Here is a 27082-nt window from a genome sequence, read left to right as displayed (position 1 = left end):
AAATCAGTGCCACAGGAACATGAAACTAAATATAGAAGTTATTTGCTTATTAATGTTGAAAATTATCTGAATAGCTTTCTAAATGAAAGAATTTTTTTCCATTTTATTTTGCATAATTATATAAAATAATTATGTTTACATTTACTATTATATATTTTATAATATAAGCATCCCTGTATTTATCATTTGATTTCTAAGAGCGCCCAAATGTACTTTGTCATAGAATCTGGACTGAGCAGAACAAGTCCTGGGCAGTTATCCTAAGTTGGCCTTTCTATGCTACATGAAATGTAAGGTGTTGAAAGTATGTTAGTAACTTTCTAATTCACCTGCTTTCTCATAACAAAGTTATGTAGGAGAGGAAAGCACACGTGTTCTCAATAGCTTTCATTCTCTCTGCACCTAAGTACTGCATTTGACCACATGGAGCAAATTGCAGGTATTCTCCTTCTTGTAAGAATACTGACTTGTCAGAGCATGCATGTACATACAACATGCCTATTTTAGTGTGTTTATTTTGTGATAATTAGTAACTTAATACATAATAATTTTCATTGTGACTTAGTCATCTTTTTCATAAGGAATAATAATTGAAAGAGAAATTAAATATAACCACTAACGTACATTTATTTCTTAACCTTTGTTTTATCAAGTGCCTTTTCCAGGTATAGTCTCATTTGAATGTAAAAAACAGCAATCTACAATGTGTTGGATTGTCTTCATTCTAATACTTTACATGAATAAAAGTTGCCGTCATAAATCTTTGAACAGCAAGTGTCCTATTTGAGCTCTTCTTGTCTTTGTTGTTCTCTGTTGCTCATGTTACATGCCTGTTTGTGGTGACTAAGATACTCCTCACAAATACTTGAGTACTGTTAAGTAAACAGCTGTCTGTAATTCCTTGTTATTTATTATATACAACACACTTTAAAAGAATCTACAGTGTGTGGTTATTTGTAGACTTAAACAACAAGCCTTTGATACAGTGAGGGTGCTACATAATTTTTAGATGTTAAATATGAGAAATTTGTGTTGAGAGTTGTCTTATCTGTAGGTTAACAACTGTTTGCTTTGATAGATATTACCTCCCCAAACTCTGCATTCTTTGGCTTAATCTTGCATTGTATAAATGTAGTCTGAAAATAGTTTGGGGTTCCATGTGGAAATTTTGACAAAACTTTTGAGACTGCTGTACAAAAGTTTTAAAATCCTGTATTCATAGTTTATTTATGATTTACATCTTTCCCATTTCCTCATAGATTTGAAATGGCCTTTAGCAGAAGATAAAATAAGAAAAACATGGCTCACGGTGTCAAAGCCAGGTATTAAAGTATGTGTGTGCATAGGGCTTGAGGGGAAGACGTATTATTATCCAAGCGAAGAAAAACTGCTTCAGTCAAACATAAACCTTAGCAGTGACCTTCTTAGAAGTCAAGGCATAAGGAGTCGTCCTAGATTTTACTCATTGCACTAAGCTCTTGGTGATTTACAATGTTGATGAGCTAGTTTATAGCAGAAAAGGAAGTATTAGTCAATGTCTTTTCTGGGCACGGTTATCACTGCTCTTGGGTAGGAGATCTCACTGAGTTCGGTTAACTAGCACTCCTCAAAGCTGGACAACAAACTATTCCTATTTTTGCAGACTGCTGTTAGTTGTTATTATAAAAGATCTGCCACTTGGCCCTGATATGCTTCCAGTCAGGAGAGGCACTTCGCACTGTTGGTGTGAGTATATGGAAATTACTTTGAACATTCTTTTCTGGGTCAGGGGATTTACTTGCTTTCATCCAGAACAGAATTTTAACAACCACAATACATTCATAATAGTAATCCAAGCAAAGTTTCCAAATAGTTTACGAATTAATCTTTGTTAACGAAATTATTAATAACCTTTCTGATCAGTAAAAATATCATTAATATGTTGGTTCCAATATTAGTTTCCTTAATAATTCAAGTAGACTGTAGCTGCCTCTTATGTTACTAAATCAGTCATAATGAAGGCTTATAGTTTAATACCTTAGGGATGGATATTGGTGAGAACTGAAATTAGGAAGGATTTGATGGGAAATACTGACTTTTGTTTAGACTTGACAGATGAACAGAATTTGGGCAATGGGAAGCATGTCATAAAGTTTGTCCTGTATGCATTAAATTTAAAATTATGATGAAAGGTGTTTGTATTTAGATATTCTAAAGAAAATACCTTTTTTTCTGTAAATGCAAATAATCTGAATCTTAGGTAAAGCCTATTTTTATAGTTGATACTATATGATTAAGGCATGCTGGTGACAGCATGAAAATAAAAAATTGTGATGAACATCTTCGTGTGTTCACATTTGGAAAGTTAGTGTATGATCAAGTACCATGGAGACCGTATACCAGGCAGAAGAGAAGGGTGGAAGTGAACTGGCAGAGCAAGGGGAGAGTTTAGGGAACCAGGGCTTGAATTAGATCCTGAGGAACAACAGGATTTGATTTGCTAAAGATACTGGGAGAGTACAGTCGGGCTTGGAGATCCAGTGTTGGAGACTGCCCTGACTGGAACCCAAAGTTCATCCTTTTAAGTGGTAAGAGCTAGAGTTAGAGAGGTAGTCTTGGTTGTTGTGAAGTCTCACTTCTAACAAAGTGAAAAATAAAAGGAGTCAGAAATGGTGGGAGTTGTGAAGGTAGTATTTAGGACTATAAATATTCTGGGACTGGTGAGTAAATTGTTCCCTTCTTAGTATTCTAAGAGAGTTGATTATCTTCCTAAGCAGTTTACTACTTGTTCTCAGATAAAATAAGATCTGTTGGCTTTCCATCACCATAGTCATCCCAAAATAGTCTTTTATTTTGAGATTTCTGTATTAATTATGTTCAATTTAAAGGAAGACTCAGTATAAGTAATTGCATCTCATGTTTTTTTTACATCTCTTTTGATCCATGAGTGAGGTATTTGCAGAACTGTATGATGGCATATAGTAGGAAAAAAGTATGATTCATCCTAATTACAAAGCTGTTTCCTAAGAAAGAATCATTGGAGAAATATCTTATTTGTGTTTTTACAAATGGTTTTGACTTAAAAAAATCTTGCCTTTTCTGTGTATGGCTGTAAATGGCCATAATTTTATATTGCAGTTTTTTTGTGTGTGGGACCACTTACTTAGTGCCTGTCACCCCTAGTGATCTACAGAGTTAGCCATAAAATCTAAGCCCCATCCCCTAATACCTACCCCAAACTTTAATAGCTGTGCCTTAAACCATGTTTTTAACGTTCAAAACCCAGATAGGGAGTCCCTTGATATGTATTGACAAATATTGATTTCATCTAAATCAATCTTTTTCAGCAGTAGTTGGCCAATTTGCAAGGTTCAATACTCGTGGACTTTGATGGATTCATTTTCTAAAACATTAGCAACTTATCTGAAATTCTAGGTGCCAATAGAATCTTTGGATATAAAGCCTTAGAAGAATCCTCTGGGTACAACACTAGGATGTATTTGTTGACCTTAGAGAGAGTAGTTTCACAGGAATGGGGGTGCCAGAAACCAGATGTGAGTAGAGTGCAGATTGATGTGAGTGAGTGGAGACAGCAAGTTTACATGCTTCCTACAGGGAATTTGCTGATAAAGGAGAAGAGAGAGCTGGAGCAGTCAACAGAAGGGGAAGCCACATCAAGGATACTAGGGGAGTTGAGTGTTTTTAAAGGCTGAGAAAACTTAATAGAGGAAAAGCTGGACGAGAAATGGATGAATGATGGAGCAAATTTTCTGAGAAATCAGGAGGGGTTAGGAACAGAAACAAACTTAAGGGGATTCCTCATTTTCTAAGGCAGGAAGCAAGGCTGAACTTGAATATATATTTTGGTTTGGGGAGTAAAGGGTGAGAAAGTGAGGGGTGCTCTGATGAAAGGCTCTTCTATCAGGTCAGAGGTTACGTGGTAATGTGATGATTATGGTAGGGAGGGGAGGGGACAGAGGTGAATAATGAGAGTTTGGAATAGTTGCTGTGGAAAATGAGAAAAGGAAGCTGATAAAAACAATAAAAAGCATTGCTGAGCTCTCCGACCTCGTGCTACAGGCCCAATCTAACTTCCCACTGTAGCTTTAAGCTCCATCCAAAGTGGAGACTCACTTTGCCCTGCACTGACCTCACTCCTTCTCTTCACCTTCTGCAACCGTCTTATGTCTTCTGCCTTTCTTCAAACCTACCTGTTCTCTTATGCCCAGCTCAGGTAGATCATTTCTTGACCTCTTCAGCTGGCAGTGCTATCTATCCCCCTCCAGTCTTCTACAACAGCTGAACCACTCTTAAGAATTGTGTAATTTGCAAATATATTTTATCTTCTTTCCTAGATTGTAGGTTCCTTTGGGGTAAGAATCATGAGTTTGTCAATGTCTCTGTTTCTCTTTCTCTCTCTGCCTAGGGCAGTGCTCCTGTGTTGTTCAGTAAAAGTGAATGAATAAATTAATGAATGAAGTAAATCCACCAGATTATATAAGAGTGGTGGATGGACCTCTCTATGAACCAGTTCATTTTATTTTGTACTTTAATTAGCTCCTTTGTGGGTGGGTATCTAAAGTGTTGGCCCACACAAATTTAAGACATAGCTAAGTTAGCTAACAGATATAACTAGTCATTTATTGTGTATTAATTAGGAGGATATTGTTGTGGCTTATTGTTAAAATAAAACTCAGTATTTAGATCCTAATTAATTTGTATTACAGAATTTTATTTGGTATTATTCATTTGAGGAGCTAAACCAGAAGTTTCTCAGATGCTTCTAATTGCCTCTTTTGCCATATGGATATAGAAGTACAAATAGCAATCACAATTCAAATTCCATTTTTATAAACTCCAAGATCATAGGCTTCATTGGTTCATTGAAGTGCAGTAAAAAGTAGTCTTCTGCATCACCACAGCAATAGCAGCATTCCCTACCTGATTGCCATTGCCCCTACCCAAGGCCCAGCAAGTACATACTTGAATTTTTTCCTTATTTCAGCGATACTGGTCCATCCATTTAGATCCAGGTTTTCCTACCTCAACCCCAGCACAGTATCTCGCAAGATACTGCTAAAATGTCACACTCTCACCTTGGGGAAGAGTGGTCAGAGCAGATAAAACCTTCAAATTCTAGGTCTGTCTGGGGACATTGTCCAGAGTAGGCCAATGTATTATCAAGTGAAGTGAATATAATGCAGAGGAAGGAGGAAAGGAAATCTTGCCGAAAACTGCCATCATTTCTGTGCCAGTGTCTGCCTATAATGTTAAATTTCCACTCATTGGATTTTTCAGGCTCCTAGGTATTGGTGTACATATCGTATCTGGTGTTTTCTTTGGATAATCACTCAGGATTTTAACTTTGTTTTAGTTTTGTTTTTTTCCCTGCTGAAATATTACATAGAGATATTTGAAATGGGCAAGAAGATGAGAGAAAAAGGATCACTACTAGTTTTGGCCATCTCGTCCATGAAGCTTCCTGCTTCTATCAGCTAGAAATAGTCTCTCCCTTCCCTGAATTTATGTAGCCATTTAACTGTACTTGTATTAAGACAACTCAGTTTTAGCCAGATATGGAAGCAACCTAAGTATCCATCAGCAGATGAATGGATAAAGAAGATGTGGCGCGCACACACACACACTCCCTCTCCCTCCCTCTCTCTCTCTCTCTCTCACACACACACACACACACACACACACACACACACACACACGGAATACTATGGAATACTACTCAGCCATAGAAAGAACGAAATAATGCCATTTGCAGCAACGTGGATGCAACTAGAGATTATCATACTAAGTGAAGTCAGAAAGAGAAAGCTGAATACCGTATGATATGACTTACATGTGGAATCTAAAACATGACACAAATGAACCTATGAAACAGAAACAGAATCATGGACATAGAGGAGAGACTTGTGGTGGCCAAGGGGGAGGGGTTTGGGGGAAGGATGGAGTGGGAGGCTGGGGTTAGCAGATGTAAGCTATTTATTATACAATATATGGAATGGATAAACAACAAGGTCCTACTATACAGCACAGGAAACTATATTCAATATCCTATGATAAACCATAATGGAAAAGAATATATAAAGAATGCATATATATGTATAACTGAATCACTTTGCTGTACAGCAGTAATTAACACAACATTGTAAATCAACTATACTTCGATTTAAAAAGAAAGAAATTTTGCCATTTACAACAACATGGGTGGGTCTGGAGGATATTATGCTCAGTGAAATAAGTCAGACAAAGATAGACAGATACTGTATGTTTTCACTTATATGTGGAATCTAAAAAATAAAACGAATGAATATAATACAAACAGACTCATAGATGCAGGGAACAAACTAGTGGTTATCTGTGGGTAACTAACTAGTGGTAGGGGTAGGGAAAGATGGCGAAGGTGATTAAGAGGTGTAACTTAGGTGTAAAATAAATAAGATGGAAGAATATATTGTACAACACAGGGAATACAGCCAAAATTTTATAATAATTTTAAATGGAATAAGTCTATAAAGATATCAAATCACTATATTGTACACCTGAAACTAATGTAACACTGTAAATCAACTATACTTCAGTTTAAAAAAAGATGCCCCAGTTTGTGTTGCAGTTGCATACATGAACCTCACTTTTCTACACTGTTAGCCTGTTGCCTACTCTGCTCTTGCTCCCCTTTTTTCCCAGCCCTCAATACATATAACCAAAAACAGCTTTGTTGTTTCAGTTGTTAATTATACTGGTTAGCTGATTCATATCTAGAATGGCTTATTTTTAAGAGGGCTTCTTGGTGACTTTAATGAATCCATTCAGGATATCTTATGTTTTGTAGGTGCAGATGCCACAGTCTTAAAGAAGTTTAAAGAAGATCACTGCTTTCATAGTGTAGAGATTGATGGCATATGGCTACACTCTGACAGTATTCTAGAAGGTTCTCTGGATTTCTTCTTGTAATTGTCTAGTTAATTATTGTCTAAAATTGGTCATAGTTGATGATGCAGCCTAAGGAAAGAAAAAATCTTTCAGTGATGACAATTAGCCTGACTTTTTTCTGCTTTAAGGTTCCTAGACCTTTGTAATGATTAGAATCCATAAGAACTGGCAAAGCTATTCTAGAGCCTGATATTAAGGTCTTGTGTCTTCATTGAGGTCCTTTGCTTCTCAAGCACATCATGAAGTATCAGTGATCTTTCTTTCAAACAACGTTTCTTGATGCCCATGGGAAAGGAAGAACCAATCGCTGTCCTGATAAGGAACCAACATCACTGTATTTTAAAAACTCTAGGCTTCCTTAAATGACATAAATAAAGGTAAAGTGTTAGATATAAGAGTGACTTTGTAACAGCCAAGTTACAATCTCTGTAAGAGAAATATGAGCTAAATAAGAGAAGTTATCTCAGTCATCTGTGGGGTGGCTACTTTCCTGTTGCCCTCTCAAGTGAAAGCAATTCATCGTCACATCTTACTACCTTATGATGTTCTTAATTCACCTCTGACTTAATGTACCTTGGAGTTCAAAAAAATTTTTTTGATTCTTTTTTGAGCCTTTTGTGTCTAAATACAGCAACTTTTACTCCTCTCACATATCAGTCAAACCGTCTCTCCATTCTCTGCCTCAGCCTTCATTTCAGTGTAGAGAGGAGACTTAGCACCTGGCTTAGCCTTCCACTCCATCCCTGGTCAAGCCATCCTCGTAGGTAATTTCATGTATGTGATGACACATTGAGCTCAGTTTCTTGATCTCCCCGTTATCCGTGCTGCTTCATACTTTGAATTTTGTCTTCTGGATTTGCTCTACCTGTTAAATATTAAATTTAAACATCTCATTCTCTGATGACAGTCTCATATTACAACTGTCGGTTAGTTATGCCCCCTGTAGCTGTTCTTTACTCTCGTGAAGATCTCTCTTCCCTAAATGCCTTTATTCTTTTTCCCTATTCATAATCATTCACCTGCCTGCACTCTTTTCTCCAGTCCCAGTTATACTCTGTGGCCCATCCTTTAAACCATATTCTTGCCAGTATCGTCAGCACCTTAGCCCTAGTGCCCACTCCTGGTAGAGGTGCAATCCTGGGTCTCGCCAGCTGACTGCCTTTGCTCTACCTGCACTGGCTTTGAGCTCCACTGGAGAAAATCCCCCAAAGCATTCAGATTACTGCCAAAATAAATTCTTTGTTGCTGTATTAGTTTTCTAGGGCTGCTGTAACAAATTACCACAAACTGGGTTGGCTTAAAACAATAGAAACTTACTCTCTTACGGTCTGGAAGTTAGAAGCCTGAAATCAATGTGTCAGCAGGCACGTTCCCTCTGAAGTCTCTAGGGAAGAATCCTTTCTTGACTCTTCTGGCTTCTAGTGGTTGCCAACAATCCTTGGCATTCCTTGGCTTGTGGCAACATAACTCCAATCTCTGCCTCTGTCTTCACGTGGCCTTCTTCCCTGGGTCTGTCTTCTTCTTACAAGGATCCACTCATTTTGGATTTAGCCCCCGGCCTAATTCAGTACAGCCTTATCACAGTTTAACTAATTACATTTGCAAAGACCCTATTTCCAAATAAGATTACATTCTGAGGTTCCAGTGGACATGGATTTGTGGGGTGGTGGGCGGCGGTGGGGATGGACACTCTCCAACCCAGTATAGTTGCGGATCTCCAAAGAACCCTCAGTGCTGGCTGTTTTTCTGTATTTTCCTGGCCAGTTTTCCTGTTCTCTGCAGTAGCAATTTTAAGCCTCCCCTGCCCATCTTCAACACTCCAGCGCCCATCCTCCTGCCCCCATTTCTTTGGCAAAGAAATCAGACACCATCAAACCAGAACTCCCTTCTCTTTCTTCCCTCAGACCTACAGATTAGCTGAATCTATACTCATTGCTTCCTGTTGTAATGAAAGAGCTCATCCTCCTGTCTAAAATTTCATTTCATTTTTTTCCATCTCCACAATGTATCCCATAGCCTTCTGCCCCCTCAGGAAACTTCAATTTAAACTCTGTCCCCTTTCTTTACCATAGCTTTAAACTTGAACTTACTAATGGTTCCTGTCTTCAGCATTTAATGTCATTCAGATGTCTTCAGTCTTTAAAAAGAAAAAGGAAAAAACTGCACAATTGCACAACACTTTTCAATCCCTGCCCCTAGTCCAACTTTCCCTCTACCTCTTTCTTCCCTTCAGATACAAGCTTCTTAGAAGAGCTGGGGACGCTGTCACTACGGCCTCACCCCTAATGGCTTCATGAGCTCTGTAGTCAGTCTCCCACCCCCGTGTCCCACTGAACTGGAACTGTCTCCTGTGTCGTAAAACCCAGATCTTGTCCCTTTTTGCCCCATCACCAACACTTGACCCTGATGGACATTTCCTTCTTCTAGAAACATTCCCTGCCTTGAGGGTAGTTTAGGGAGAATTGGGGGCCAGGATAAACTAGATAGAACTAGAAGACTTCTGAGATCTCCCTCACTTCTAGGAAGCTGATGATTTTCTGAGATTTCAAGAATCTTCAGTTCTTTTTGTTTATAAAACTTCTTGGCAATTTGTGGTTATTTAAACATGGTAGTGCTTTAAAAAAAAATAACGTTGACTACAGAATGCAACATCTTTCTCATGCGGTTACTGTAATTTCAAAGAGATTATTTTTAGTAACTGTATTTGTTATTATAAAATTTCTCAGAAATAGAAAACCCATTAGGGAAACTTTAAATAGAAACTGGCTGTACTGAATTTAAAATTCTAAGATTCAAAGATACAGACTCTGAGGCATTAAGTTATCTTTTGAAGTTCTGAAGCCTGAAATGTCCTCTTGTAAGAATATAAGGTGTTTATATGTATAAAGATAGGCTTCTTATCTAATTTAATTTTACAGAGAGTAGGATGACAAATAATATAAGAGAAAATGGAAACTAAATGGTATGAGTTAAAACTTGAAGTTTATAATCTCCTCCCTTTCCTAACAATATCTATAGTATGAAGAACTCAGCTGTTTACGGCAAAGGTTTTTTTTTTGAACAGTTCTCCCTTTAGACAAATAGTTTGACTCTTGATTTGAATTAAATCAAGTTGCTCCACTTGATTTTAATTCAAGAACAATGTTTAAAAGATAATTCCAAATGTCCCCAAGTCTTCCTGGCCTAAAGATGCAGATGAGTTTGGGTTAATATCAAAAAGTCCTATCTTGGAGCCCCTCCTGCATGGCTGCTGAACCTCATCGTCTCTGTCCAAGTGTCCACCAAGAATTTCCAAGTCTTGCTGTCTCATGGGCTCTGACCTTCTGGTAGAAGTTCTCCCTGCAGTCCATGGGCATGAGACACTGTGTTACTGCCTTGGGTATGGCCGCATGTCTCCCCAAGTTGCCAGCTCCCCAAGGGCCAGGCAGCCCTGTATTCTCTCATCCTGACAGAAGTCCCTCTAGGAAGGAGTTCCTTGAACTTTTGATCAGAATCTTCTCTTTCCCTGGGACTCAGTCCTTGGGGAAAAGCACCTTGCCCTCCTCTTCTGCCCTCCTTTTTACCAGTTTCTGCTCCTGTGTCTGGGCCCCAGACATCCTCCTAAGAGGGTCTCTTTACTCTGCCCTACCATTTATGCACATAGAGGTGAGGAGGGGGCAGGAAAGCGGATGCAAAGTCATATGGAGCTGCTGGTACAGCTGTTGGGAGCCAGAGCTCCGGGATTCTGAGGCTTCAGACTTTTCCCCTTACCTTTCAGTCTCTGCCCCTTCCCCCTCAATTTTGTCCAGCTGTAGCAAATTAATAAAACATCCAATGAAAGCCAATCAAAACTTTAAAAGTCTTCAAAAGTTGTTAAAATGTTTTTCCTTTCCAATCTGAATTGCTACAAACTTGATAGTTAAACAAGATTTTGATAAACAGTACATTTTGTAAATTCTGCAAATTGGTTGTTTAGCAAATTGGCCTGCTTTCCAGTTCATCAGATATTAAATCTCAGTTAGGTTCACTTGGAACTTCCTACTGCCATAGCCCTTTCATGACAGTGAACTTCAGAACACTTAAAAAAACATTATGTCTTCAAATTCCACATTTAGTTTTATTGAGAACAAAATGTTGTCATCTCTCTGGGGTTTATAGTTGGTGTATGCAACACAGTACCAAGAGGTCTTCTAGGATATCACGTTCTTTGCAACAGAGCTGGATGCTGACCTTGCTTTTATTTATTTTTAATTGGATGAATTGAGGAAGGGGTGGTACTGGAATCTGTATTTATCCTAAGCCTGGAGAATCACTGTGAGGGGTGCCATGTTGAGGAGAAAAAAGTAGAGAAAGGGGATAGTGTATTGCCAGCTACTAAAGATTTAAATTAAGACATACAGCTGAATAAGATATTTTTCTCCTGTTCACCTAATTCCCAAATTATAAAACCATTGAAATTGGATGTCTGTTCTTTAAGCACTAGTATTATTAGAGTGAATTAAGTTTATGTATTACACTGTAGAAATGAAAGCAACAAAACAAACCACAGATTTGTATACCCGTAGATAGATAAACTGTAAATAAAAGCTATTTTATCTTTGTTATTCAAAGCATATCAGTGTATCCTACTATAAAGGGATGAACTTCCACCCACTGGTTTTGTAGTTCCCTTTGGGTCTGCTATTGATTGTACAAGCTTTTTGTCTTTGACGAATGTTTAGCAACAGGCAAGGATGCTTTCTGGCTGTTTGTCCAGCATTTGAAAAGGACCCCTTGTAATAAGTCCCAGCATCCAATCCGCCTTCAGCTCTGCCCTTCTGGTGTATTTGATTTCACTCAGAGAGTCATTCTATTCCTAGAGTATCCAGAGAAGAGTCTTGGAACCTGATTTGTCTATAAGAATTCTGGATCCTTCTGCTTAGGAAGGGCCTTCATCCAAACTCCTAGTAATTCTAGAATATTTGTGGGTGAAGAAGATGTGGCTTAAAACATCACTTAAAATAGTTTTTGTCAGCTATTCACTTTAAGCTTCCAGCACTGATCTTATAATACTCTAACTAGGGCTTTTGAGAGATTGCTTTTTAGATAGGAAAAAAGGTAGTTGCTTAGCTATCTGTTAGCTGAAACAGTTTTATAGGTGGCAAGGAAATCACTTGACTTCTAAAAAGAAGTGAAGAATGCCTTAGAAAGAATAAGATTTGATTTGCCCTACCAAGAAGCAATAAATCTATTTATTAGCCATTCAGTGTGACGGTGGATCTAATATATATTCTGGGAGTGATGAGGCATGGCTCCTACACAGCAGAGGGGAAATAATAGGCAAATTACAAATTTGGAATGGAAATTTGACATTAAAACAGATCATCTTATGTTTCACTGCTTGAAACTCAGAGTTTTGGGAACTAATTATCTAGCAGCAGGTAGTAACATGGGAATGTTAAATATACATAGAAAACTCAGATACTTGAGCATGCAAAAGGGCCAGGTCAATGTATTTTTACACAAATAAAACAAGTTCAAGGTTGCCAAATATCATACTAAAACAAGAAAGAACGGTAAGTACCTATAAACCAGCAAGGATGTGCCTAACTAAGGCTAATTAACATGCCAGCCATTACTTTTCCAGATATCACTAATGAAATACACTGTATGATTTGTAACATCAAAGCATGCTGTGATGATACAAGTTTAATGTTCTAAAATGTTCTCTTCTTTTCAGTCCTTTAACTTAGAGCTAAATTTGGGTAGCTGATACGCAGTTTGCTTTGCATTTGTCAATCAGCAGATAAAAGGGTGCTACTTTCACAGGTTAGGGCATTGTAAAAACAGTTTGTATAACTAAAATTGTGTGTATTACAACTATAGAAGAAAAAAATGTTACTTTCCAAACTAGAGTGTGATGATCAACCTGCTAAACTATCCTCATCACATTTGTAAAATGAGGATATCTGCCTTTTAGGATTATTGTCAGCAACAAATGACATAATCTCTGTAAAGAATTTAGCTCAGTACTTGGGCCACACTTATGTGTTCCATAAACACATCATAATTATTACTAATTAGCCATTCAGGTACAGATCGCAGCACCTGAGCTTTGAGTTTAGCATTGAATTAAGAAGTAGACTATTTATGTTGCATCCTTTAAGGTGAAAACATGAAAGTCCTTTTGGAACTTTTTTTTTTTTTTTTTTTTTTTTTGCGGTACACGGGCCTCTCACTATTGTGGCCTCTCCCATTGCGGAGCACAGGCTCCGGACGCACAGGCTCAGCGGCCATGGCTCACGGGCCCAGCCGCTCCGCGGCGTGTGGGATCTTCCCGGACCGGGGCACAAACCCGTGTCCCCTGCATCGGCAGGTGGACTCTCATCCACTGCACCACCAGGGAAGCCCCACCCATTTCTTAGTACTGAATTCCTCCCATCTTTTATCTATTTTCTTTGAGGTACTTTCCTGTAATATATTATTACTGGTGTACAGCAAGCTCTCCTGACCTTCTTCCTTCTTGTCTGGTTTCCTATTCCTTGTCTTTTTCTTAGGCCCACTCTCTTCCTGATTCTTATAGTAGACCCAGAAGTTTTCTTCTCTTAAGTTTTCATCATTCATTCCAATCACTGTTGTACTGAGTACAGTTATGTGCCAGCTCTAACTTGCGCTACACTGGTACCTCCCCCTTATCTTCATTCTGCTAAACTTGAATTCTCAGTGCCTCCTGAACACATTGTGCTCATGCTCAACTGGAACATTTGCCCTTGTTTGCAATGCCGTTCTTACCCGTCCATCAAGACTCAGCTACTCTCAGCTTTTGCTGACCTTAATTAATAAGGTACGTTTAAAAATAATATGTTAGGAAGGTTTATTTATATCAAGGTGATATTTATACTAGTGTTTTCAAATAATAGGCCTGCATAGTTTTCCAGAAGAGAGCCTGAATTTTGGGATTCTAAGTTTGAATATGGTATGCTATCACTTTTCAAATATTTTTACTACATGCCAAGAACTGTTGTAGTATTTCTGGGCGATTTTTCAACACTAAAGTTCCTCTGTGAGTGAAGATAATTATTGAAGTGGTAAAACAACCAAAGCAGAACACTAACTTTACTTCAGTATATTATTTCTTTTGGTTAAAGACCAAAAGACCAAGACTGTGGGTTTAATCCCATGTGGGCCAGTTAACTTCCCACCAACAAATACTTTTCAGTATTCACATGAATAGGACTAGTTTAGCACAAACCCATTTATCATGGTCAGTGCTGCAAGCTTCATATTCCAAGGTTAGCACATGCAGAAAATAATACATTTTAATGGAAGCATTTAAGTTATTTGGCAAGGTTTCTGTTTGCTTTTTTTTTTTCAGTGCAGTGCCAGAGACATACCAACAAAGTGAAATAAACATTGCATGTAAGTTCTTTATAAATAGTATAATTCAGTTGGTGTATCATATAAATAAAAAATTCAAAAATGCAGAAGAAAGGAATAGCATAAATTTGGGAACAAGACAGGCTTGGGGCCAACTCCAACAGTGGGCTATTAGGGCGAATATAGTGATGGGGCGGAAGGGGCAGCTCGTTAGGTTGGGATCCACCCAGCTTCCTTCTCAAAAGGCTTTCCAGTGCTAGGCTGCAGTAGTTAGATTTAATCAAGTAGACAAATAGAAAACCCATGGGGTTTTTACCAGGAAATAATGGGCTGATAAGTGTGTACGAGAGAGATTATCCTTGCAGCTATGTTAACAGTACAGCAGAGTAGATTACTGAGCTTTTAAAACCACAAACACTTTCTGCTACTGTGGATCATACTGGATCTTACCAGCAGCTTGGAAAATGCCCCTCAGAAGAGTGTATAGTTCATTCCTTCTGCACTGGACAACCAGGTCCAGTATTTGAACCCCAAGAGGTAACTTCTCAAGGCTCTCTTTAATTCATGAAGCCAGCCTTTAGGAAAATGGTAAAAGGGGTGAGGCTTGTGTTAGAGGCTCACCTCTTCCCTTCTGTGCTCCTCATCCTGGACTGAGATCCTGCTCATCTTCCACCATCTTAGGCTTCTACCTGGACACACAGGCATTAGGGGATTGTTCTAAACTCTGGACTTGTCCAAAATCATTAGTTCTGTGTCTCATTTAAGAGCTTTTCACAACAGGTTAGTCTAATCAGTTGTTTCTCCCGAATGCCTTTCTTTTTCTTCCTTTCTATGTATTATGCACATTCAGTAACGGAGAGCTTTTGTTTTAATGATCTGAAATACAGGAGTGATTCTAATTGCGGAAAGCTTAAGCACCATGGCCATCTACTTGGGAGGCTTTGTGGGCACATTGATCCTTGAATGGTGCTCTTTCAGTCACATTAACTCAGCCCTTGTTTCCCATCCCTTGTCTTTAGATTGATCACATTTAAATTTAGAGAAAGATGAGATCTCTAGAAATGGAGACTACAACTTTCTTTCCGAGACAGTAAAACGTAATAACTTAGAACATTTCAATGAGGAAGGAATTGAGCTAGAATCATAATTCCATGTCTTCCTAGCTGTGTGACCTTGCTGATTTATTTAACATTTTATTAGTAAATGAGGGTCATAAAGCTTTACCTAACACACTGTGCTGCTTCAGTGAAATAAAATATATATAAGAAGCTTAGCACTAACATATAATGCAAATTATATAAGGAACAAAATACGTAAGAAATAGTATCTGACACAGAGTAAACACTCAAAAAACTATTTCCTGAAAGTTGTAGTCTTTGGTACAGGGAGTAAATCATCAAAGAAATTATTCAAGAAATGATCCCAGATTTTTCTAGAAAGATGAATGTCTAGATTGAGAGAGCCCAGTGAGTGCGCAAGATAATGAAAGGAAAACACCTACCACAAACCATAATCATTATTAAATTTCAGAATACCAGCAACAAAACAAAGATCCTAAAAGCTTCGAAAGAGGGGAAATAACATTCAAAAGATCAGAAATTAGAATGGCATCACAATTGCCCAAAGCAACACTGGTAGAAAAAATAGAGAAAGTCCTTTAATCTTTTGGAGGAAAACGGTTTCCAACTAAGAATTCTGAATATAGCTGAATTCTCCATCAAGTGTGAGGACAGAATAGGTGTTGTCAACAATTTAATATCTCAAAGTTTACCTCTCATGCACCTTTCTTAGGGTGTTAAGGGAGGATGAATTCTAACAAAATAAAGAAGTAAACCAAAAAAGATAAAGATAGAAGATTCAGGAAACAAGGAAAACAGCCTAGGAAGGGAATCCCCAGGATGATGGTGAAGGAAGATCCAGGATGGTAGCTGCACAGCAGACCTCGAAGACTACAGTCCTGATCAAAGCAGAAGCATGGAGGGTTCCACGAAGAACGTCTCCAAGAGGATGAAACTGATAGACTGTCTGGTGTGTGTGAATGTACGGGAAGGAGATTTGTACTTCTGGCTAAGTTTGGGGATGAACTAATGGCAGGTCTCTAGAAAATTAAGCAAAGGGAAAAAAAGGCCGTTATTAACTCCAGGGAAAATGATTAGTAGCACAGGAAAAAAATGTAATAGTTACTATACAACTACATTGTGAATATCTGCCTTGTTTTTTAAAGTAGACACCATTGACCTTATCAATATTATGATATAACTGTATTAGGGCCATGGAGGAAGGGAGGAATGGGGAGAAATGCTATAAGAAATGCTACAAAAATCCTCATTTTTCATAGTAGGAAGTTGATAGATAACAGGAAAAATATTAAAAAACTTAGGAAATATCAGCGTAGGCATTTTACATAGCTATATGGAGGTAAACATGAAAATAAACAGCTTAAAATGTTAGAAATGATTATCTTTGGGGAGTGGCATTACAGGTTAGGGAGGAACTGGGCAGGTGATTGCTTTTTATATTGACTAGAAGCCACGATCATTACTAATGCTCATCAGTATGGTTCTCCTCTCACTCCATATGTGTCCAAGCTCCCTTCCAGCTAGTCAGGACCATAGGACCAGCTCTGGCCTAGATAGAGCTGAAGAGGTGTGTGTCGTTTCCGGGCTACAACCCTGCGACAATTCAGATTCTCCTTCCCAGGCCTCAGCAACCCGCAAGGGACAAGGACAGACAGGAATGCATTCAGTAGTCTGGAAATCTTTCCTCTGTTCTTTAGAACTGTGACTTCTTAGCTTAGAGAAGACTAAGAAGATTAGGCAAACTTTTCTGGAGAGGGCCAGATAGTAAACATTGTAGGCTGTGCAGGCCATAGTTTCTTTTGCAACTGCTTATCTCTGCTGTTGTGGTGCAAGTGAATAAGGGTCTGTGTTCCACTAAAACTTTATTTATGGACACTGAAATTTGAATTTGATGACTTTCATGTGTCATAAAATATGTTCTTTCGATTTTTTCCCCAACCATTTAAAAATGAAAAAAACATTCTTAGCTCACAGGCTGCACAAACAGAGGTAGAATTGGCCAACCCCTGCTCTAAATATTCAAAGAATTGTTACTCACAAAAGCTAATAGTGATCTCAGGTGGCCTTGGCCAGCAGCGGCTTGAAGCAGGGTTTCAGTTCCCAGCCAGAGACTGAAGTCAGGCCGGGGCAGTGTGAGCACTGAATCCTAGCCGCTAGACCACCAGGGCCCAGTGGCCAGTGACAAGGCTCTGGCCCTTCGGCTTTGCAGAAAAGAATTCCCACAAAGATGGAAAGTAGTGAAACATGTAAAGTGTTTATTAGGAGGAAAAAGAGTACAGTATGTGGGGAAAGGCACACAGGCAGACTCTGAGAGAGAGTAGTGCCCTCGTGGTAGTTTCAGTCACTTATATGGGGCATTTCTTCCGGGTTTCCTTTGGCCAGTCATTTTGATTTACCTGGTTCTGAGTCTGTATTTGGTGTATCTCAGGATCCTCCCATGTGTGTCCATGCATCTCTCAGCCAAGATGGATTACAGCGAAGAGGCCTATGGGTAGCCTTGACATCACTCCCCTTTTGACCTCCATGGAGCTTTCTAGTCGGCAAGGTCTCCTTGACTTTGAGAATGAGAAATATATGGTCTCTTATCTGGGCAGGGCCCAGCCTCCTCTCTCAGTTGTCCAGCTATTTTCATCTTGGAGTATTGGTCCACAGGGAATGAACTCCAGCTGTTCACCCTGGGGGGCCTATCTATCTCCTGACTCAATAGTATCATACTGTTTGTTTTTAGGAGACAGAACTAAAACTGAGAAGTAGGAGTCCCCAGGGAATCAATTTCAGTCTCAAATTTCCTCACATAATGAGAGCATTTCTACAAATTAGAGCTGCCTACAATGAAAAAGGCTGCCCCAAGGTGTCCCTGTGCTTGAAAGTTTCACCCAGAGGTGGGAAGGCCCACTTGGTGTCCATGCACCCCTTTCATTCTTATATTTCATGGCCCTGTAAGACGATTACGAGGAATCATTCTGATAAAGCTGTTTTAATGTTTTCCAAAGTACAGTCACTTCCCACTGCTTTTAGGACAGTGCTTAGAAAAAATTAGACTAGAGCGTGTGTGTGAGGGGTGAGGGTGGGGGAGGCCATAAGTATTTTAAATTAAGCATTTGTGGTGCCAGGGTTTGCAAAGACGACTTGCTAGCTTAAACATGTTTGCACACAGCAGTATTTTCTAATTTAAATTCAATCCATCTCCAAACAGCCCTAGCCTAGACTAGCTGAAGGTATAAACTTCATTTTCATCTCATTAGGCCACCTGGAAGCTGCAATCAGTGAGTAGTCTTGAAGTCAATAGTCTGTCTGCTTCATTAAAATGTTAATTTCATGGCTTTAATTCTCTTTGTAAAATGTACCACTGCAGGACACTATATGCAGATTTATTCTAAAGCAGATCAATTTGCATGTCACATTTTAGTATATTTATTTCTCCAGATTTCTCTATGTATTGCTATTTTTAGGAATTGCTTTCGTGTTGAAAAAAGTGTTTAAACATCTAAGATATTTAAGGCAATTTCAGCCTGCAAAATTAATTTTTAAATAATTCTGAAAGCTGCTTTCCTCATCAGTGACATAAATCCCACTTCTTGGAGTGAAATATACATCCCTTTTTTCCCCCTATGGCTCTGAATCTCCACCTTTAAAGAAAGATTCAGTAGCAGTTTTGGTGAACAGTCAGAATGAATCTAGATAGTGCCAGGTAGAAAAATGGATGAGCAAAATCTTTGTCATATGAAGTCTTCTCAATTATCTTTTATGTTTTGAAAGTGCCAATTTAAATACCAAGTTCACATTTTTCCTCCTCAAAATCTTGAGTTCTGACTGATTTCCCACAAGGGAACATTAATCAAGAGATAACCAAGAGGCTGCTGCTGCACTGACAAAAACTAAGGCCCCCCTCGCAGTCAGTGCCCCAAACCAGTAATCAGAATGACTGCACTACACAAATGCAGATGACAGTGCTGTAGGGCCTAGACCCTTGTGGGTATCTTGGACTCTTCCTTACACACATGTGCCAGTACCTTTACATCTTGCTGATTTTCCTCATAACTATTTTCTCCTTTAGGTCTCCCTTGCAGACTTCCTTTCCTTTTCTGATCTCCAATGGAAAGACCATTCCCCAAAGTTCTGTCCTCTGCTGTCAGCTCTTTTCTCATTATAGTCTCTCCCTTAGAATATACCTCCATGCTGTGACTACCACTATCATCTGTTTGCTAATGATTCTCAAATTTATGCTTCTGACTAACCTGTCTCCTGAGGTCTGACCTACCTGGATCTCCAGTAGGTAGAGACACTTTATCTAGAAGTGTCTCTATCACCCCAAATACAATATTTCTAATACCAAACTACTTACTTTCTTCTCAGCTTCTCCATTTCTGTTCATCACTGCCACCATTTTTGTATATTCATCAAGCCAGAAGTATTCTGGGAGATGGCCCACAAGGATTTAATGTAGAAAATAGAAGAATAGTTCATCTCTTCCTTTTGATGAATGCCCCAAATTTATCTTGTACTAGGCCCACTGAATAGAGTTAAGTACTTCTTAGCCCAAGCATACCCGTAAGAGTCTCTTCCCATTAACAATGACCCAGTGAAATTATAGTTCTCTCTCAGTCATGTACCTTCAACTTCCACTATGGCCACCATGCAGAGATTTATGTTACTCATCTTTAGGCATGGAGGATGGGGGGTTACTTTGATCAAGAGTTTCCAAATCATTTGAAGTTTTTATTGAAATGAACATAATTCCCAGACAGTCCTGAAATTACTCTGTTCTCAAGCTTCATAAGATAAAAGGTAACTCTAAATAAAATAAAATTCAAAAAAAAAAGATAAAAGATAGCTCAAGTCATCACCCCAGGGCTATTGGCTGCTTATGGGCTATAAATCGACCTGCCTTAGTGACTTTTTAAAATAGTTTAGCAAGTGGCATTCCACTTTGTGTTTCTTGGATAAGTAGCTCGTGCAACTCTTTTCTCAGCTACATGACTGAGGATCAGATACAACTGGGCTTATAATTCAGATCCAGTGAGAAAAGCAAGCATCCAATTTTCTGTCCAGTCTTGATACCATCATCACTAATTGTCCCAGGTGACTGGGATATATAAGTCATAAGTTTAAAGCCACGTAAGTTTAAAGTCACCGTTTTAAGATATTATTTAAAATCTCGTATTGATACTTGAATGAAAATGATTATTAACAAGGCTAAGACATTTTTATTAAGCCAGTTATGATAGTTAATTATCACTCACTCAGCAGATATTTATTGAATGTCTATAATGAGACAGCATCGAACTAAGTGCTATATGACATACAAAGACATTGTTAATACTCAGACATTACTCTTGAGGAACCTGTACAATCTAGTAAAATTTCTGACTGAGTTGGTGAGTTAAAAAAAAAAAAATTGTAAGAACTACAAGATTAAAAGCTTTCTGCTTCCATATAATTCAGTGATGAATTCCTAAGGTCAGTTTTTGGAAGTTTCAAGTATTAATGCTTATGTAGGTATTCATAGGGGTCTAGAGCTGATTCTATGACTACTTTTAAGCCATTCTAGACACTAGTAAGATCAAGAATGATTTTTCAGGGAACACACACACACACACACAGACACACACACAGATACACACACACACAGACACACACACACAGACACACACACACACACACAGACACACACACACACAGACACAGACACACACACACACACACAGACACAGACACACACACACACACACACACACACACACCAGAGTAGGAACAGCTTAGTTTGACATTGAAACCGACTTGGAGCTTGGGGCAGGATACAACATACACACACAGAGTTAAGTGATCTCTAATAAGCTGCATCCACAGCAGTACATGAGAGAAATATACTAAGTCAGCCTTAGAATGACTGAGCTTTTTTTCTAGACTGAAAGATACCAGAATATAAGTTTAGCCTTCATTTTAAATGTGCAAGCTAGCGAGTCTTATTGAATGTATTTTGCTATCAAGTTGCCTTTCCGAACTTCCTTGGTGTGGGCAATATTTTTGTATATATACTATGGTTAAGAAAGGTGGAGGCCAAATCTACAGAGAGATTTGAAGACAGTCAAGTCAGAGAGACCCAAAGTCATACTGTGACTCCAGCTGAGCCAGGTATAGAGTATTTCTATTTCTTTAGAGAGAAAAGGAAATATTGCCCCAGAGTCACTGATGGATTTTCATGAGAATGCTGGATAGTAGCAGCACCATAGAGATAAAACTACAGACAGAGATGAATGAACCACAAGAGAATATTCATTTATATGGTCATCCTACTCACTTATAAACCTTCAGTTTTCTCTGCTAGGCTGGATGTAAGAGATACTTTACTAAAACGAGGTTTATTCGTATTAAGTAGCAAATTTACTCATAGCAATGTACATTCACTGGAATAAAAGATAACCTAGGGGCTTCCCTGGTGGCGCAGTGGTTAAAAATCTGCCTGCCAATACAGGAGACACGGGTTCGAGCCCTGGTCCTGGAAGATCCCACATGCCGTGGAGCAGCTAAGCCCATGCGCCACAACTACTGAGCCTGCGCTCTAGAGCCGTGAGCCACAACTGCTGAGCTTGTGTGCTACAACTACTGAAGCCCGCGTGCCTAGAGCCTGTGCTCCGCAACAAGAGAAGCCACTGCAATGAGAAGCCTGCTCACCGCAATGAAGAGTAGTGCCCGCTCACCACAACTAGAGAAAGCCCACGTGCAGCAACAAAGACCCAATGCAGCCAAAAATTAAATAAATAAATAAATAAATAAAAACATTAAGAAGATAACCTAGTTTACCCTAGGAATGTGATAGACCATACCATTTCTCACTTTATTACAGGTCAATGAAGGAACCATTTTAAAGTTCACATAGGAGCCCCTAATTCTTTCGAATAGAATTAGGTATTCATAATCATACCTAGAAGAGTAATGGAAAACTTTTCCATTTCAGAAACACAGGCAAGAAAATATACCATAGCCCAGTCCTTTTCCATTGGCCACGTTCTCAATTAGAACAGTGTGTTTCTTCCGCTCTGGGTAAATGTTGATTAATTGATGTTTTGTTTGTAATGTGTTTCAGAAATGGAAAGAATTTCAGTTATATTTGCAGTGTAATAAAATTAAGATATTTAAGTTGTCTAAAAGGCTTTTGCTGCCAAACAACTTTTTGAGAGACTTTTAAAAAGATAATGTAAAGACCAGTTATATTTTTCTAGATCTTAACTTTTAAAAATATGCTTATTGAGAATACCAAAGTACAATTTGGGGGCCTGCGCTCCAGTCCTTTTATGAAATGGAAAGAGCTAACTAAAGCTAGGAGGCAGGAAACCTAGCTTCTAAATTTAGTCCTTTTATTCAGCCAAACTCTAAGCTTCGTCCTTGTATTCAGCCAAACTCTAAGCCTCTTAATCTCTCTGATCTTCAGTTTACCAAACTGAAAATGAGAAATCCTGAACTGCCTCCCTATATTAAATTCTTGACCCTAACCCCAGGGCTTTAGAATCAGATTGACCTAGGTTAAAACCATCACCTTGTCCCTTACTGGCTTTGTAACCGTGTACAAATTACTTAACTTGGGTCTCAATACCCACTTCATGGGGTTATTGTGAGTATCAAATAAGGTATGAGGAAGTACATAGCCTACTGTTTGCATTTAGTTTCTTTCTTTTATTTTCTTAGGTTTCATAATACAGAGGAATCATTTTTCTAACAGGTACCTGTATGAATAGTAGATCCAAAGCAATGTGGAGAATACAAAGAGAGAAAGACATGCAGCCTGCCCTTGAGTATATAATCTAGTCCGAGAAATATGATTTTGACAAAAACAGTTTAAACTAGAAAAATGGTAAGTGCTATAAGAGAAGTTCACAGAAAGAGCTGTGGAATTTAGAGAAGGGACACAATATATACGTTATCATCAGATCCCAGAGTTCAGATGACTGGGAGAAAATAAAACATAACCTTTGAATGTTATGAGATGTTATCATCTAGTGATAACAACCCACGGTGATGTGTACATTGGAAGTGGATGTTGCCCATCCACGTTGCATCAGTTTGTATTAAAAAGATAATGGATGTTGATAAGCTTCACTGAGAAGGGAGCATCATCACTTCTGAAGTATTCATGCCAAAATGCATAACGTGGATTAAATCATGAGGAAACATGAGACAAACCAAATTGAGAGACCTTCCAGAAAATAATTGTCAACATTGGTTCCTGGATTGGATCCTGAACCAGAAAAAGGACAGCAGTGGAAAAATTGGAAAAGTTTGGGTAAAATTTGATCAACAGATTAGCTAATAGTAAAGTATCAATGTTAATCTGGTTTTATTTAATTGTACTACAGTTGTATAAGATACTAACACTTGGGGAGGGTGGGTGAAGTTTACTGGAAGTCATTTTAGTACTTTGCAACATTTTTGATAAACCTAAAATTATTCAAATTAAAATTCAAAGTAAAATTTTAAAAAAAGAGAATAGATCCTCATATAAATCCTTTGCAGATGAAGATAGCTCAAGTAAAGATCGGTTTTAGATTCAGATGTGAGAATTAAAGGGGAGCTGAGCTGAGCAGTCACAGCAGAGCTGTTCCTAAATTTTAAAATATTTTGACAGGTTTCAGTTGACTCACAACCCAAAACGAAAACGTTGCACATAAAAACCAGAGATCTAAATAATCGCATCTCAGAATTTGTAGTACTCCAGTTTAGAATAAGGTTTACTGGCCAAGATAAACCATCCCCTCCCCTCCGCCATCCCATGATGTGTATTAAAATTATAGTGTTCCATGGCAGTGGGGATTGAGCTTTAAATCCTGCTTCAAAAATGCTGTTAGCTCTTCCCTTCTAAATTTGCAATTATTTGAGTAGATAGGATAACTAATTTAGATTCTTTAATTGGGGGGGCCTGATTTGTGTTTTCTACTGTCCATTAATTACTTAAAAGCACTTATTACTTAATGCAGACCTGGGGTTCAGAGAATTGAGTTAATCATACTCCTTAGTTTATAGGACATTGTTGTTGGTCTTGAGCAAAGCTTCTCTTTTGTCTTTATTGTTTTTTATTTATTCCACTTTTTTCCTGTACCCTACTCCTATTCCTTCCTCCTTCCGTAGGTATTCTGATACATGGAATGTGTATCCTTTTGCTTCTATTGTTCCTATAAAATTTTTGGTGTGTTTTGTATTCCTGCATTTTTAAGTTTACACAAATTAGACTGTTTAATATCTCATTGTTTCTTGCTTTTTCACTTAGCATTTTGCTTTTAAAATACATTCATGTTTGTTAACCAAAACTTTAGAAAAGGGGACTTGACTGAAATAAGAAGGTGTTCATGTGAGGTTTATTAGGACTGCAGCCCAGGAGCTGCAGATTCAAGAAGCACTTGAATTGTGTTCTGCCAGACTACAAAATGGGGGAGGTTTATAAAGGCAAAAACCACAAGGTTACAGTTACATGAATTGTTTATCGAGAATTATAATTGGAGCTGGCAAGAAGTAAGGATGCTTGTTAAGTAAGGATTGGTTGGGATCCAAAATGGTTGCATAGTTACAGGGAGAGACCTTGAGACCATAGTGGTGCAGCTGGCAGGTGTTGTTCTGAATGTGATTGGTGGTATCCTTGGGTCTTGTACAGTTCAAAGAAAGTTCAAGTTCTCAGTGGTGCAGAGGCATGTCTGAGACCAGATCCTAGTGGCTGCCTGATTCCATTCTTGTATGCCTGAATCGTGATTCCTCCATTATAATTTCAGTTTGTCATCATGCTGTTAAACGTGTATCTAATCCTTGGCTTCTGACTACTGTCTTCTTCGTGGTGTGTCCCTTCCACATCTCAGTTACTGAGGCTCCCAAAGACAGACATCCAAGGTAGCCTCTAACTCTCACCATCACAAAAGCACTGCTGTTATGCTCTCTTTTGTAGCCATGTGATACATGTCTGCGAGTATGAATTGCTGAGGCAGAGGATTAGGTAGCCTTAATTTGACTAGATCCACCTTGCTCTCCAAAATGGTTACTCCCCTCTAAACTCACTCTGGCAGTGCTTGAGGGTACCTGTACCCTCTCACTCCTACCAGCATTTGGTATTATCCAGCTTTCTACTTTCTGCCAGTCAGATATGTGTACAGTAGTACCTTATTGGTGTTTTGTTTGCATTTGTCTGATTACAGAGGATTTTCATGTGCCAATTAGGTTTCTGCATTTCCTTTTCTATGTTTATATCTTCTGTTTTCCTATTGAGATTCCTATAGTGACTTATTGATTTGTACTAGTTCTTTTTGTGTTATAGATATTAATCCCTTGTTCAGTTTTAAATATTGCAAATATGTCCTTATTCAATTACATATTCATTGAACAGAAACACTTAATGTAATCAAACTCATGAAAAATTTTTTGCCATATAATTTATACTCTTGAAGTTTATTTTTAATAAAACCTTTCTTGCCACTTGATCAGAAAAATAGTCTCCATTTTCTTATGTTAAATATATAACTACCTCTTACATTTAAATTTTTGTCATCTCAAGCCCTCCTTTATTTATTTATTTGTTTATTTTTGGCTGTGTTGGGTCTTCGTTGCTGCACGCGGGCTTTTCTGTAGTTGCGATGAGCGGGGGCTACCCTTTGTTGTGGTGCACGGGCTTCTCATTGCAGTGGCTCCTCTTGTTGCGGAGCATGGGCTCTAGGCACACGGGCTTCAGTAGTTGTGGCACATGGGCTCTAGAGTGCAGGCTCAGTAGTTGTGGCGCACAGGCTTAGTTGCTCCACGGCATGCGGGATCTTCCTGGACCAGGGCTCGAACCCGTGTCCCCTGCATTGGCAGGCGGATTCTTAACCACTGCGGCACCAGGAGAGCTCTCAAGTCCTCCTTTAAATGTGTTGTTGTTGAGGACACAGTTTTATTTTTCTCCAGCACTATGTATTAAGCAACCTGTCATTCCCTCATTGATTTGTCATGTCATCTTTGTTGTACATTAAGTTCCCATATAGCCATGAGAATGGCTTTGAACTCTATTCTCTATTGCATTAGTCTTTTTTTTTGAGGCATCTGATGTTTGTTGTTCTGTAACGACTTGATTCTTTTAGAATGTAAAATGCCGTTTCTTCTAAATTTCAAGGAACTGGTTCATGCATATGTTAAACCAGAATATTCTTCTTGCTTTCAGAACTGTTTAGGCATTTCAGCCCACAGTGATCTTGTCCTTCTCTGAACTCATAGTACTCATTTTCCATGACACTCACTTTACTTCTCTTTAAAATTTTGTATTAACTTTTATTAATTTCCCTTGTTATTACTTAACTTTTCACATGATTATATCTTATATTTCCACGTCTTTGAGTCTTCCATAGTAGCTGTAGCTAGCACAGGATCTGCAGTCGTCATCATAGCCATGATTTACTGAGCACTTACTAGACTTTTCATCAGTACCTTTGATTTGATGGATGTATGTCTTAACTGAATTGTAAGCACATAAGGACAATGACTGACTTAAAGGATGTAGGACAGACATCCAGTTTCTAGATGTACTAACTGAACGCAGTCATATCTTCTGCAGCAGGACCTTTTTCCCCCCAATCATTAAACTTTGTGTTATATCTGAATCTCTCCATGTTGAAAAAAAAAGTTTTAATTTACCTATTTTTTCTTTCCCTTTGTATTTTCAGTAATTGCATTTTACTGTTTTCCTTAATGAACCAAGAGAAAAGCAGTTGTGGTAAATAAATCATGTGCAGGGGAAA

The 27082-nt window shown here is 38.5% G+C and overlaps 1 protein-coding gene across 2 annotated transcripts in view; it reads left to right on the top strand.

The window, feature by feature from the left end:
• The window catches only part of LCLAT1 (lysocardiolipin acyltransferase 1), a 192765-nt gene that overhangs the window by 125971 nt on the left and 39712 nt on the right, over positions 1-27082 (top strand). Inside the window, exon 6 of one of the 2 annotated variants that reach the window (XM_060026878.1) lies at positions 1260-1322. The exons of the other annotated variant lie outside the window; for it this stretch is intronic. Within the exon in view, the coding sequence (XP_059882861.1) occupies positions 1260-1322 (63 nt within the window). The remainder of the gene's footprint in view (positions 1-1259; positions 1323-27082) is intronic. 2 annotated transcript variants of the gene reach the window in all.

This window comes from Delphinus delphis, chromosome 12 (genome assembly GCF_949987515.2).
Source record: "Delphinus delphis chromosome 12, mDelDel1.2, whole genome shotgun sequence".
Classification (NCBI taxonomy): domain Eukaryota; kingdom Metazoa; phylum Chordata; class Mammalia; order Artiodactyla; family Delphinidae; genus Delphinus; species Delphinus delphis.
This window is presented reverse-complemented; position numbering and strand designations above follow the sequence as displayed.